Source organism: Alternaria atra (genome assembly GCF_907166805.1).
Source record: "Alternaria atra isolate CS162 genome assembly, contig: 25, whole genome shotgun sequence".
Classification (NCBI taxonomy): Eukaryota; Fungi; Ascomycota; class Dothideomycetes; order Pleosporales; family Pleosporaceae; genus Alternaria; species Alternaria atra.
Window position 1 is genome coordinate 1686508 of NW_025091323.1, and position 13508 is coordinate 1700015.

The 13508-nt window shown below is 51.7% G+C and overlaps 5 protein-coding genes across 5 annotated transcripts; 2 read left to right on the forward strand and 3 right to left on the reverse strand.

Annotated features, from left to right (window-relative positions):
- Window positions 1–655: 655 nt before the first annotated feature.
- Window positions 656–2150, reverse strand: ALTATR162_LOCUS5571 (uncharacterized protein; the record flags this gene model as incomplete). Its single annotated transcript, XM_043313190.1, has 4 exons — window positions 656–986; window positions 1054–1555; window positions 1615–1764; window positions 1823–2150. 4 exons carry the CDS (start codon window positions 2148–2150, stop codon window positions 656–658), a joined length of 1311 nt encoding a protein of 436 aa, XP_043169125.1.
- A 1322-nt stretch (window positions 2151–3472) lies between these two features.
- On the reverse strand, window positions 3473–4807 carry ALTATR162_LOCUS5572 (uncharacterized protein; the record flags this gene model as incomplete). Its single annotated transcript, XM_043313191.1, has 4 exons — window positions 3473–3514; window positions 3572–4467; window positions 4526–4747; window positions 4804–4807. The coding sequence occupies 4 exons, from the start codon at window positions 4805–4807 to the stop codon at window positions 3473–3475; spliced, it is 1164 nt and encodes a 387-aa protein (XP_043169126.1).
- A 1921-nt stretch (window positions 4808–6728) lies between these two features.
- Window positions 6729–8774, forward strand: ALTATR162_LOCUS5573 (uncharacterized protein; the record flags this gene model as incomplete). The annotated part of the gene is made up of 1 exon (XM_043313192.1): window positions 6729–8774. One exon carries the CDS (start codon window positions 6729–6731, stop codon window positions 8772–8774), a length of 2046 nt encoding a protein of 681 aa, XP_043169127.1.
- A 240-nt stretch (window positions 8775–9014) lies between these two features.
- On the reverse strand, window positions 9015–10878 carry ALTATR162_LOCUS5574 (uncharacterized protein; the record flags this gene model as incomplete). The annotated part of the gene is made up of 2 exons (XM_043313193.1): window positions 9015–10675; window positions 10728–10878. 2 exons carry the CDS (start codon window positions 10876–10878, stop codon window positions 9015–9017), a joined length of 1812 nt encoding a protein of 603 aa, XP_043169128.1.
- A 724-nt stretch (window positions 10879–11602) lies between these two features.
- Window positions 11603–13504, forward strand: ALTATR162_LOCUS5575 (uncharacterized protein; the record flags this gene model as incomplete). Its single annotated transcript, XM_043313194.1, has 1 exon — window positions 11603–13504. One exon carries the CDS (start codon window positions 11603–11605, stop codon window positions 13502–13504), a length of 1902 nt encoding a protein of 633 aa, XP_043169129.1.
- Between the last annotated feature and the right edge of the window lie 4 nt (window positions 13505–13508).

A 13508-nucleotide genomic window follows, 5' to 3' on the forward strand; every position in this document is an offset into this window, starting at 1 on the left:
TTGATTCGAAATGCTTCCGAGATATAATTAAGGTCAATATCATTTTTTTGCATAACATCAGCCCCGGTTGGCGCACTATAAATTTTTATGTATAGAACTCTTGAACGATAGGTCACGGTGGAACTCGGCTCTGAAGTCTATGAAACATACATAAAACAAAGCGGCTGTCTTGTGGTATGAACCAAAACTGTACTTTCGTAGTATGCGACACACGAGCTAGCCTATATTTAGTAAGGCCTCCGCCGACGCGACGCGAACGCGTAGCGCCACTGACGTATTCGTTCTACTCACCTCTCATCCTACAATCCTCCTGCGCGACACTAAGCACCACGGAAACTCTAACCCTGCTGGTCGTAAGCAACAGCAAAGCCTCTCCCCTAGGTCAGTCACCCGGCGTGATACCTGGCGAACAAAAACTAATACTAGCGAGGCCTTCGTCATCGATGAAGAGCTTGGTAAGAGACCATCATGGGCCGGCGAAGCATGGTCATTCAGCGCATCTCCCAAAGTGCAATGCCTCAGCACGACGCACATGCCAGTCCCAAGTACGATGCGACATCAGAATGGACTCAAGGCGCCAGGAATTCATGTGGTGTGATGAAGATTATTGATTACTACAGTAAATAGCGCTCGACTGTCCATTCCCCGCTTATTCTCAAAGGCTCGATCCAGCCTTAAGTGCTCCAGGGAAGTTCTCCTGGAGAGCATCCCATAGCGGCTCACCACCTTCCGTCAAATCCTTCCATGCAGGACACGCGAGATCCAGAAGCGGCGCGGCGAGAGTATCGGTTACCAATCTGATCGGGACTTCAAGGGTGGCCAGTAGCCCAGAGAGTGAGTTAGGCAGGAATGTCTTGAGCACCTGAAACACGAAGCACAGGAGGTTGTTGTTTTCGAGCAGGGAGGTTATGTTGAGCACACCACCAGTGATGTTGGAGAGGTCGACACCGGTGAAGGAGTTCACGGTGCCAGTATTGCCGCCAATGCTTCAAAGAGATGTCAGCTGGCAAAGCCAAACATTGAGAAGGGAAACGAATGTAAGATACTACGTACCTGCCGAGGACTGGATGCTTCATGACCCAGCTAACAATGTCAAGGTTGAGTGGAACTAGGCCGTACTCTATCGGCTTGCGGTACCAGTTCTCAGGGATGGTCTCATGACCCTTACGATACTCGAGTGTTCCATTCTTACCCTCATAGACAGCAAAGAATTTACGGAAGACCTCTTGTGTGAGGATACCGTCAGGGTGCTCGGCGGTATGATTGGATAGCAGGCGACCCAAGAAGAAATAACCGGCGTTGCGGCTAACCATGCCGGTAATAGGTCCATAGTAGAACATTGGGTTGTGAGACACACTGTACTCCCAGCGACGGGCGGCCTGGTCCGCCAGTAGGTCCATAGAGATCACACCATTCTCGTTGGCGCGGTCGTGAATATCCCGGAATAGCGTCATGTTCATCGTCCAAGCATCGCCGGTGACGTAAAGGTCATCGCGCGTGAGAGATGAGTCGGACTCGATCCAATTGTGCGAACCTTGAAGACCTCGTGGATCACCTGCAAATATGTGAGCGTGCTGCTGCCTGAAGTGGTGCAAAACAGTATTATTCACTTACCAAGGAGACCAAGAAGATTTCCCAGGATGTTGTCCGAGCCAATAGCTGGACCTCCGATAGAGAAACCAGGATCTAATGACAATGGGTTTCCTGTCCAGACTGTACCCATTACACCCAGTACGAGAGCGAGCTCTGTACCCATGCCCATCACTTGAGTTTACGCATGTCAGAACCGGCTGGTCACTACTACAAGAGATGGTAGACAAACCTTGGTTGATAGCGGCAACAACCTCCACGAAGCTGGTAACACCATCGCGAGAAATGTATCCATGGTTGGCCAGAGCATTGAGTCCAGGACAAGGTCCACGCTGGTCTTTACCTTTGGGAGCCCGGAAAGCGTGTTTGCCAGTGATGTCAATTGGTTTGTTGACATCTACAAGAAATCTCTTGGATTGTTTCAACTCGTTGACCGAACGAATAGCTGCATCTAGCTTTTCTGGCGTAAGGCCTTCAAGATGACTTGGGTTAAGAGCAGGAAAGGCATTGACAAGGATGTTACCTGAAAAGAGGGTAAGAAGAGAAAACGACAACTTCATAGTGAGTGGAATGGTGCGAAAAGAGCGACTGTGAGGCAAACAACAAGTGGCCAAAGAGAGATGAGAAAATGACAATTACATGTTGGACTCTACGAGCAACATGCGAACTGCATGGATGTGTGCTCGAGCGGTGAGACGCGGACGAACTGCTGAAAGCGGACGAACTACACCGAGCATAGGCAGGTCCCCGATTGGTACGGGGAATTTCTGACAAGGTGACAAACTAACCTCTTTCTCTGCTCAAGCAGTGAAGCAACGTCTATCTTCATTTAACAACCTTGAAAGAACGTGGGGGAGACCATTCAGCAGTCGCGGTACGGAAAATGCCTTTGACTCCGGCCGTGCTCATGCAGGAACAAGACTCACAAAGGGGGCTAGACAGGCAGATCCAAGGCGGATGATTCAGGATGTTGAAAAGGAGCAGGGCTGACGATTCCAGATACGTGATCTGAAACAAGTTCACTGGAGACAGGGTTCGCAGCAAGGAAGGAATAAGGCAGATCGACAGTGGTGGGGTCATACTGCATAGGCCCGACTAAACGGTCCGTTCAGCTAGGACCACCCGTGTCCGGATACAGAAAGCCGAAGCTGACATTCTCCTCCCACGGTCCGATCCGGTTCACTCAACGCTTTCAATTCAAGGTTGATGCCAACGCGTACCACACTTTTGCCTGAGCTCTCAAACCACTCCTTTTCTCTTTGGGCTTTGACAGGAAATTAGATACCACATGTAGACCCCAGGCCCTTTCGCATAGATCGCGGGTAATTGTTTAACTACGAAACGTTATAGACCCACGCAACGTCTTCGAGAAGCACCGAAGTAACCAGATCGAGAAAGACAAGTGGCGAAAATTCTGAATGTCGTTCCCAGGGTCAAGTGTCCCGTTAGTAAGGGTAATCCTGGCTATGGTTACAGTGTGGGGCCTCTTGCCGGGTCTTCAATCCTTTCCCCACGTATAAGCTTCTCACTGCTTGACAGGAGCCCGGCTACGACAGCAGGTGCCCGTGCTCAGTCATTGCGTACGCACGCAGATATGGCTCCGACCGACTTCGGCGTCTGATTGGGAGGCGGAGCCACGCTTATGCCATACTGACTCGAATTGTTGTACGTGAGAGGAGGGTATCATGTTCCACGTACATGTGGTTTGTCAAACGGTATAGGAGCCCGTGAATGTAGGAAGAAGTATGGGAGCAACGTTGCAGCTGTAATAATGTAGGAATTGGGTATACTATTTACAATCGAAGATAACCACCGCTCATAGCCCTTGCTTGATCAAACGCCTGTACTCCGTCTATACCAGAATCGAGCAAATAGCAAGATCTCAGACATGTTCCTTTCCCATCGTGGCAGGCTTGCCCCAGTCCTGTGGTCGTCCATCAGTGGCGTTCTGAGTCACCACCGAAGCATTCCTGCAACTTACTTCCACTTCATGAGTCTGTATGATCCATCCTCCAGAGTCTCTTTCCGGGTCCTCTTCCGTCCTTGTTAACCTCGCCCGGTCACTGTTACTGTCCATGTCGTCTAACGGGATGAATTGGTCTTCGTCTCTTGCTTTGGGTTTGATGGAGAGACGTACTGACTTCTCTGGACCGCCGGCTGTGGAGCTATTGTTGGTGCTGAACTTTGATCTTTTGCTGTTGGAAGTTCCTTTGCTCGAAGTGTTCCTACTTGACGCGAATGTCGATGCTACCTTCGGCCAGAACTTGGCAATCAACATCCGATGTGCAGGCATGCATCCGCAAACGATCGAGACGTCGATCTCGATAAGACTCCATAGACCGGCATCGACGTAGTCCCAAGTAATGTTTTGCGTGTTCGAGAAATGGATGAGTGTTTCCAGGCGGATGATCGAGATGACAATGACGAAAATTCCAACGCCAAACATAGACATGACCATGAGCTTCTTCTTCAAGCTCATGTTCAGCCCTGCCAAATGTTTCATCGGGAGCCCCATTACTACAGCATCTAAGAAGATATTTATAGCAGCGGCGATCCAACCTTGAAGATGGATGTCATTGCATGTGCCCTTGTGGAGTCCGTCCCACTGATTCCAGGCCATGCTGATGGGCCGACATTGGATGACAGTTACGATGAAGAAAGCAATGGTGTAAAGCCCGCATAAACCCATCACACTGTATGTGAGAATTCGAAAGCTTTTTGCCGGAAAGACGCGAAGGTAGAAGAAGAGGATGGAGATCTTGGAGATACCTAGGCCGGTCACGTAGAAGATCTCTCCCAGGTAGTAGTAGAATAGGACGTTGGTGATTTGATTCGCCTTCAGCGTCCATATGTCTCGTCCAAGACCGTTTTCCACCACTATGGTGTTGTTAGTAAATTTGCCTAATTTATGATGAAACATCATCGGTGGTCTTACAGAAGTGGCCGAATACAGCAGGAGGTATAGCAAGCAAGACCACGATTCCCATTGTGAGATCGTCCCATGACACCTGGCGGCCGTTCTTGCCTATACTGGCAGCCATCCTTAGGACGAACGCCACTATAGCCAAGGCACATCCAACAATACCAACAGGCACGAAAGTGTCGCCTTTGTAACGAACAGGCACTCCGCAGCCCTGGTTGCTAACATTCTTGGTCTCTGTTATAGATGTCAGTCTCTTACTACACGGATCGTATGGTACAGGGTTTACTTACGCATGAGCTCGTATATAGTACACGTCTCTCGCGAGCAGGCAGCTACCGCAAGATTAAGCGCATCGTTGCTACACAAGCACTCTGAAGTAAGGTTCCTCCCGCAAGTAGACTGGGGAAGCTCTTGCATAAAACATGCTAGCTATACAAAAATATCAGATATAGGGTTCATCTCTGGCATTTCGAAAGGACAACATACAGCGCACCTGGGCATACGCTCTGCCAAAGCCTCAAGCGCATTCTGAGCTTGAACGGCAGCCACAAAGGCCGCAAGAAATGCTAACAGAATGTTTAACCGCATTGGGAAATGTCATGTGCAGGTTTCGCAAACGAATATGTCAATGATGAGAAATCGAGCAAAAAGAGAGCGTATAATGTTTCAGCCTGCGCTAGGTTGTAAAGTCATGGAAGTAGTAGGTTATGTACGTCCTCAGCATCCGAGTTGCATAGCACTCTGGCGGAGTTGCGATAACACAAAATGTGCCCACATGAGCGAGCTTCACCCGGGCCAAGGGGCAGTCATACCGAAATATGGATCCGTGGGAGAGAAGTTGGTAAGCCAGGTTACGAAAGTCACCGAGTGGTGGAGTGCAAGGGTCGCTCGAGAGTCGTATCGAGTCGGGGAGGAATCGGCTTTGCGCCCTGTTCATGGAGCTAGGGTCTGTACATATCGCGCCTTCCTGCATTCGACAGCCCTTACTGAGGAGATGTTTCTCGGCACCTGTAATGTTGTTGAAACCCCCCTGGAGATCCTCTACAATGTCTTGAAAAATCAGGCCATGCTTGTACAGCTACTGGTGCTTCCGGTACACCGGAACCCCGAGACCCTGGAGGACGTTGGTGATAGAGACTCTAAGACCCTTTGGGGATCCACCTGGTTTGCCAAGTTGATGTTGCACGTGCATAGTGGAGACATGCAAGGGTCACGATCGAGAGATACGTACCGTTCTACACGTAGTAAACGTCTCCTGCTGGTCGTGCTATAGCCCTCGATCGACTTAGTTGCTGAAATTTTGGGTGGGTACTTTCCAAGGTTCGCATCTGCATCGGAGGTTTTTGATGACGTTGCTTCGTACATTGGGCAGCTGTAGCTTGGGACGAGACTGGAAAAGGACGTTTGGAGAAGGGGGAAGAATAATCACAGCGCTTTAACCGGTCTATGGCGATCGTCGTTGGAGTTCTCCATTTTTGGTGGTGAGCGCACGCCCAGCCCGAACTTGGACGGAAACTTGAACATGGGAATGTAACAGTCGCAACTGTCAATAAGTATTCCCCTTGGCTTGGCGCATTCAGAGAATGAATGTAAGCTAGAGGTCAATTATGTTTCAACTTCGAGTGCTTGCTCTCAAAGTTGATTCATCTCGCGGAAGTTTCCTACAACCAGTGTTGAGTTTGCGCCAACTGCCGTCGGGCCGACTCACAGCGCGTGCAAGGCTGGAGGTACGGTCTAGCTTCAAACGACGCTCAATCTCCCCGCTTCATCTCTCTCGACTGCAGCTAGGAGAATTTTTGTACTTTTCTGACTCGACCGCCTAGCATTCGTCAAGGCGGACATGGATGCGGCCCGACGTGGAGAGCATTTTTACCGTGCTCTCGGGATCCACTAACGCACGGTGCGTACTACCATCTGGATCTGGTAAGAACGTGCAGAGTTGTTGGGGTACGATTAGCCGTAAGTCGCATTCGTAAAATGTAAAGGACCAAAGGGGTAGATGGTCGATGATCCTAATCAGTACCACGTGTACAGCGACCACCGGTGGCGCTTCGTGATGGTCGCTCGAGGCTGACATATGCACATGGGAGTATAAGGCCTCACAGGGAGGCCCCTCGTTCTTCACACTCCACACTCGTTCGCGCCCAGGCGTTCTGTCTCTCGCTTTTGTGTATTATTCTTCCAGGGTCATATTGCCACCTCTAATACCGTCATCATGATTGTCTTGAAGGCTCTTGCTGTCCTCTCTTTACTTAGCAACTTCACTGCCGCAAACATCATCGATGGTGCGGAACACACTCCTTACCGTGGTGCGAACGTAAAGCGTGCGGTGAGCGCTACCAACACCACTACTCTTGAAGACTACGAATATGTCATCGTTGGCTCCGGTGCTGGCGGTGCGCCCCTCGCAGCCAGACTGGCTCTCAATGGCCACAAGGTCCTCCTCCTTGAAGCTGGTGACGACCAAACCAATACCACCCAATACAACGTACCCGTCTTGCACTCTGTTGCCGCCGAATACGAGCCGATGAGATGGGATTACTTTGTGAAGCACTTCGACGACGAAGCTGAGATGAGGAAGGACACTAAGCTCACATATGAACTTGCTGATGGCACCCGCTACACCGGCCCCAACCCACCTTCCGGCGCCAAACCTCTCGGTATTCTCTACCCCCGTGTTGGCTCCCTCGGAGGTTGCACTGTTCACAACGCCCTCATCACTGTATACCCATATGACAGTGACTGGAGTGGCATCCAGGCTATCACCGGCGACGCTTCTTGGGCGCCGAAGAACATGCGCAAGTACTTCACCCGTCTGGAGAGGTCGCGCTACCTGCCCAACAGCGTTGTTGGACACGGATTCTCAGGTTGGCTCGAGACCTCTCTGACTGACCTGACCTTGATTGTCCAAGACCTCAAGGTCATTTCCCTCGTCCTGGCTGCCGCCACGGGTATGGGAAAGAGCCTCCTCTCGTCGCTTCTGACTACCGTGACTGGTCTTGGTCAGGTTCTGCTCCGCGACATCAACAACCCCGGCGCTAACCGCGATTCTGCCGAGGGATTATGGCAGGTCCCTCTCGCCATGAAGATTCCGGAGTACAAGCGGGCTGGTCCCGTCGACTTCCTTCACCAAGTTATCGATGCGAAGAACAGTGATGGAAGCCGAAAGTACCATCTCGACATTCAGCTTAACACCCTCGTCACCAACGTTGACTTCGACCAGACTGGTGCCAAGCCCAAGGCTACCGGCGTCAGCTTCTTGACCGGTAGATCTCTCTACGGCGCTGACCCAAGGCGTCAATCCGGCTCTGCTTCTGGCAAGGGAACAAAGGGATCCGTCAAGGCTACCCGCGAGGTTATCCTCTCCGCCGGTACCTTCAACACACCACAGATCCTCAAGCTCTCCGGTGTTGGTCCCAAGGCCGAACTTGACCAATTCGACATCAAGGTTGTTAAGGACCTCCCTGGTGTCGGCACGAACCTCCAGGACCGCTACGAAATTCCCGTCATCGGTCAGGCACCCAGCAAGATCTCTCTCCTGAACGGTTGCACCTTCCTTGAAGGCGACCACGACCCCTGTCTCGAGAAGTGGGAGACTGGTAAGCTCGGAATCGGAAAGGGTGTATACGCTACCAACGGTATCGCTCTGGCCATTACCAAGAAGGCTAGCAACTCCATCAACGGCAACGCTGATCTTCTCATCGCTGGTTGGCCCGCGTACTTCAACGGTTACTACCCCGAATTCTTCGCTAACGCTACTGCTGGCCGTGACGCCTGGACTTGGCTTACTCTCAAGGCTGAATCGCGTAACAACGCCGGTACTGTCACTCTTCGCAGCGCTGATCCTCAGGATGTACCCGAGATTCGCAAGCGCAACTTCGATGTTGGCGGCGATGAGGATCTCGACGCTCTTGTAGAGGGAATGAAGTACGGTCGCGAGGTCTTCAACGACCTCATTCCTCTTGACGGCAAATTCACCGAGGTTTGGCCTGGAAAGCAGGTTCAGACCGACGAACAGTGGAAGGAGTTCGCCAAGTACGAGGCTTGGGGCCACCATGCTTCGTGCACCTGCCCCATTGGCTCTGACGACGACCCGAATGCTGTTCTCGACACCAACTTCAAGGTCCGCGGTGTCGATGGTCTTCGTGTTGTTGATGCTTCCGCCTTCCCTAAGATCCCTGGTACTTACCTTGCCCTTCCTCTCTATATGATTGCAGAGAAGGCGTCGGACGTTATCCTTGCGGATGCCAAGGCCAAATAAATAGCGAGTAGTAGGAGAGTATAGCGCGCATCCTCCGGCGATTTTGGTGTACATAATAGTTAATCAATATTGACTCTGGTCTGTCATTGTTTGGGTCTGCCTGGGCTAGTGTCAACTTTCCTTGTAACCACGATAATCCATTCTCTTATCAGCCGCTGAAGTAGCGCGTAACACGCGAGGTATTTGAAACGCCTAATCGTGTCCGTAAACTATATATGACCAAGATGACTCATATTTCCATCAGCACATACCCGTCAACACTGCCATACCAGCGACGTGATCAACACCCGCAATCGAGGTTTCTTCATCCTCCAATAGTTTGTCAATCTTGCTCTTACTCTTGATCCTCCAGAATGCTTGCGCACCATCTACAAATCTCTGGCTGATATCATCGACATCTTCCGCAGGGCAAGCAGCGAAGCACAACCTGAAGCAGTTGAAACTATCGTTGGCCCTGATCTCATCGTTGGCCGCGAACATGGTACCTGGTGCTACGAGGCACAGGTATGGCTTCGATGTCCAGAACACCCAGAGAGCCTTGGAAAGACGGCCAGCGGGTACTTGCTTGGCGAGTGGGTGGGATGAAAAGTCAAAGCGCACCCAAACAAACATGCCGCCAAGAGGACGAACAAACGAGTACATGTTTGTCTTTTCGACCACAGCCCAATCCTCTTCCTCATCTACGACATCGATGAGACTTCTTCGACGCCCAGCCTTGACGACTTCCTTTCCAGCGTTGAGTGCATCGCACATCTTCGACATTCGACGCTCATAGTTGCCCCTAAGACCCTCCAACCAGCGCACCCAGCCATCAACTTTCCAACCACTGCCGTCAGCCGCGCCTCCTCTTCCAGGATCGTTGGATGACTGAGGGCCCATGAGCAATTCTGCAATCATAGACTGCACGAAACCGGAGGGCTGCTGAGTTGAAGTCTCGGTAATGCGAAGGAGACGTTCTACGAGTGCGGGTTGCGCGGTGATCCAACCAAGACGGCACCCTGGTGCTACAGTCTTGGAGAAAGTGTCGAGACGTACGACACGGCCTTGGTAGTCTACACTGAGGTATGAAGGAATCAAACTGTCCAGGAATTCGAACCCAGAAGATTTGGTGGGCTTGGGAGGAGCGCTGCTGGGCGATGATGATGGGTACTGTAGGTACCAGTATGGGTCATCCTCGACGATGATAACGTCGTATTTGACGCAGAGAGCATAGATCTCGGTTCTTCGTTGTACCGACAAAGTGCCCGACGTAGGGTTCTGGCCGATGGTGACGGTGTACATGATATGTGGTCGGCGGCCCTTTGAGAAGTCCCAGTTCTCTAGAACGTCCTGAAGACCTCCCTTTCCATGCGCCATCATTCCCTCGTCGTCAATGGCTACTGGAGCAATGTTGAAACCTCGTGGCTTGGCAGTCTGGATGGCGTTCATGTAACAGTATGTCTCGCACAACAGACCCGGCCTCTCGTCAACAGGGTCATGATCAGCTGACCACTCATTGCTGAGGGCAGTCAATGTCTTGGAAAAGCCATCAGTAGAGCCACAGGTCAAGATGACCTCAGGCCCGTTCTTGTAGGGCACGAATGGATGTAGGTTCTCCCTCGTAAACTGCCGAATGAACTGATATAAGGCAGGGTATCCCATAGCCTGGCCATATTGTAGTGCTGACTTGAGGTCGATCATGCGAAGGGGGTCCTGCACGTTGGAGTATTTAGGTACAACAAGCCGCGACGCTGGTGGCTCCTTCTCTTTACGCTCTGAGATGGACCTCTTCTTCAGCTGGGCGGTGGGAGGGTCCTCGGCAGGCGGATCGACGGGCTTGTTTGGCGTTGGTTGCCATCGGTTCGGGTGCGCAACCTTGGCTTCGAGCGTGTCATATGGGAAGTAGTGGTCGTTCGGTAAACCTGCGATGGGTAAGTAATTGGTGGCGAGATAGTAGTGCACCCACGCGCATACCTCCGGCTAATTGAGCAATTCCGGGAATCTGGAAGTACTTGTAAAATTGCTTGATTGAGGATGCTTCGCGCGCTTTCGTGCTTCTTGACAAGAAGTGGGTGAGATCCACTGGCTCAGGGAAAGAGCCAGGATCAGAGCTGTACGGCGCCATCGTGGGATTGCTGCTGAAATCCTATTTGTCGGAACGTTTGTCTAGACGCGTCAAATGCAACAACTCCCACAGAATCGTCGAAAAATAAACAAGTCCAAAGAAGTAAAAGGCAATGGACAAAGATGGAGTCGCTCGGCCTCCCGAAGGAAATGGTCCGAGGCCCCCGATAAGGCACTGATTAGAAATGCCAGCTTAACAGTGACCTCATCACCGAACGGGAAGCCGCATAGGACGCCTAGACCACGTTGAGCCACGTTGAGCCAGCCACGTGTTGAGCCACACGTGGGAGCACCTGAGGAAGCTATCTGGAGCTACTTGAGACGGTACCAATCGCCATATTCCCAGCTCTGTAGAAATGCAGAACTCGATACTCTGCCTCCGCCGCGGACACTCAATGCCTCGTACTTGAGGGCCGACTAGCGTGTTAGCGCCGTGCAGCCGGAACGTGGGAACTCCACAGGCCCGCATCATGCAGGTCCCGAAGCTCCCCAGAGCTCTTTCCTTGCTGCTATACTTTCGCCTCCAGTCTTATATACTTCCTTCCCTCCGCCCTTATACGAGACCATCTTGACTCTCTCTGGTCAAGCTGTCATTCATCATCTTCCATCTTTACGCGCATTCCTATCGATAAGCACCCGTTAAGCCTCGGCGCATCGTCATCCTATCCGCTACCATAGTGTCGTCCCCAACGAGATCCCGCCACGAGCTGGCGTCCCTCTACGATATGGAACCGCGGGAAAGCCTTGACGATGAGGGCGCGCCTCCCCAAGCCTACCGCGACGACGAGAACGCGAACGCGAACACAGTTTCTGCTGAGCCAGCCGACGTAGCCGCGAACTCCGAGACATCCGGCGAGGAGTATTATAGCCCGCAAGAACCCTATTACGCGACTAAATACATCCCGCCGCGGTTACAACGTGTATGGAACAATGTTGTGGTATGGGTTAAGGGTCCCCAACCACCACGACCTTGGAAGATACATCCTTTCTTCCCCAAGGTACAGACTGCGCCGATTCAGTTGTTGAACAACTACTTTCCAGAACGACGACAAAAGATTACCTTGTTGGTCTTTTTCTACTTCTGCTGGCTCCTTACCTTTGGATTGGTACTGCATCGTAGCGCATTTGCAGCAGATATACCGGGATATGGAAGCCCAGTGCGAATACGGTGTACGGATCGCTTTTGGAGCGATGGCAATGGCTGTGGGCTTAATGGAGATCTCTGCCGGCCCTTTGCCAACAGCACTATGCCTTTCCGCTGCCCGGCAAACTGTAGACGCGAGCAATTGCTGAATCCACATGCTGTTGGTGACAAGAACGTGAACTACCGCCAACTCGTCATTGGCGGACCGACCGACGAGGAAGAGACGTTGGAGAACACATACTATCGCGCAGATTCTTTCATTTGCGGAGCAGCTATTCACGCTGGCTTTATAAATGACGCGTCCGGCGGGTGCGGAGTTGTTGCGCAGATTGGCGAGAAGACCAACTACCCTAGTGTGAACAGGAGGCATATCAAGAGTATTGGCTTCGACTCGTACTTCCCAAGGTCCTTCTCCTTTCTATCTGGCACTCAAGCCAAATGTCGCGACCTACGTTGGCCATTGCTAGGCGTGTCGCTGACCTTCACCATCGTCTTGTCCCTGTTTACGACGTCGCCCTCCGTTTTTTTCTCTTCCATATTCATCGGTGTCTTCTTCCACGTTGCGCTTGTATCAGACCCACCAAGCCTTACCGACTACTACTCCATCGTGAGTATTGCCTTGGGACGCTTTCTTCCGGCATCATTTTGCATGTATGCTGTCTACCGATTTGCGGTGCGTCGCCAACTGCAAGGCCTTTACGCACAGGTCGAGAAAACTATCCTTTGGCTTGGAGGATGTTGGATCGGTGCTTTGAATAACTACACATTCGACAATATTCCTATCGAGCGCCTCACACCGCACGATATCCAGAACCAACCAGGCGCCATTCCCGCCCTTATCATCATCGTTCTTATCTTATTCACCATCGCTCTAGGACAAGCGTGGTCGTTCCGTGTTGAAGGTCGCTTGCCGCGCTACCTTGCCATCTATGGCGCCCTGGTGGCTGGCATTCTCGCACTCGTTGCCATACCGAAGATGAACGTTCGCATCCACCATTACATTCTCGGATTGCTCCTTGTTGCTGGTACATCTATGCAAACACGTCCTTCCCTCCTGTTCCAAGGCATCCTAATTGGTCTCTTTATTAACGGCACTGCACGCTGGGGCTTCGCCAGCATCCTCGAGACGCCTAGTGCACTCCGTGGCGACGCACCTATGGGCACTTTACTTCCTATCATCACTGCACCGATCATCCACAACAACCTGAACATTCATCATCTGAAACCGAACATTACCTTCGATTGGCACTTTCCTTTCCCTGAGCCTTATGATGGAATGAGCATCTTGGTCAACGATGTGGAAAGGTACCATGAATACGCTGACCGTATGGAGGAAAGCTGGACTTGGACTAGGCATATGGAAGGTGTCAACGAGTACTTCCGTTTTGGATACTTAAAAGGCGGTGGAAGGGGTGATTACACAAAAGCTGGAGTTTGGAGAGCGGACGGTGGTTGGACGGAGATGGCTTCTGGACCATCATGATGCC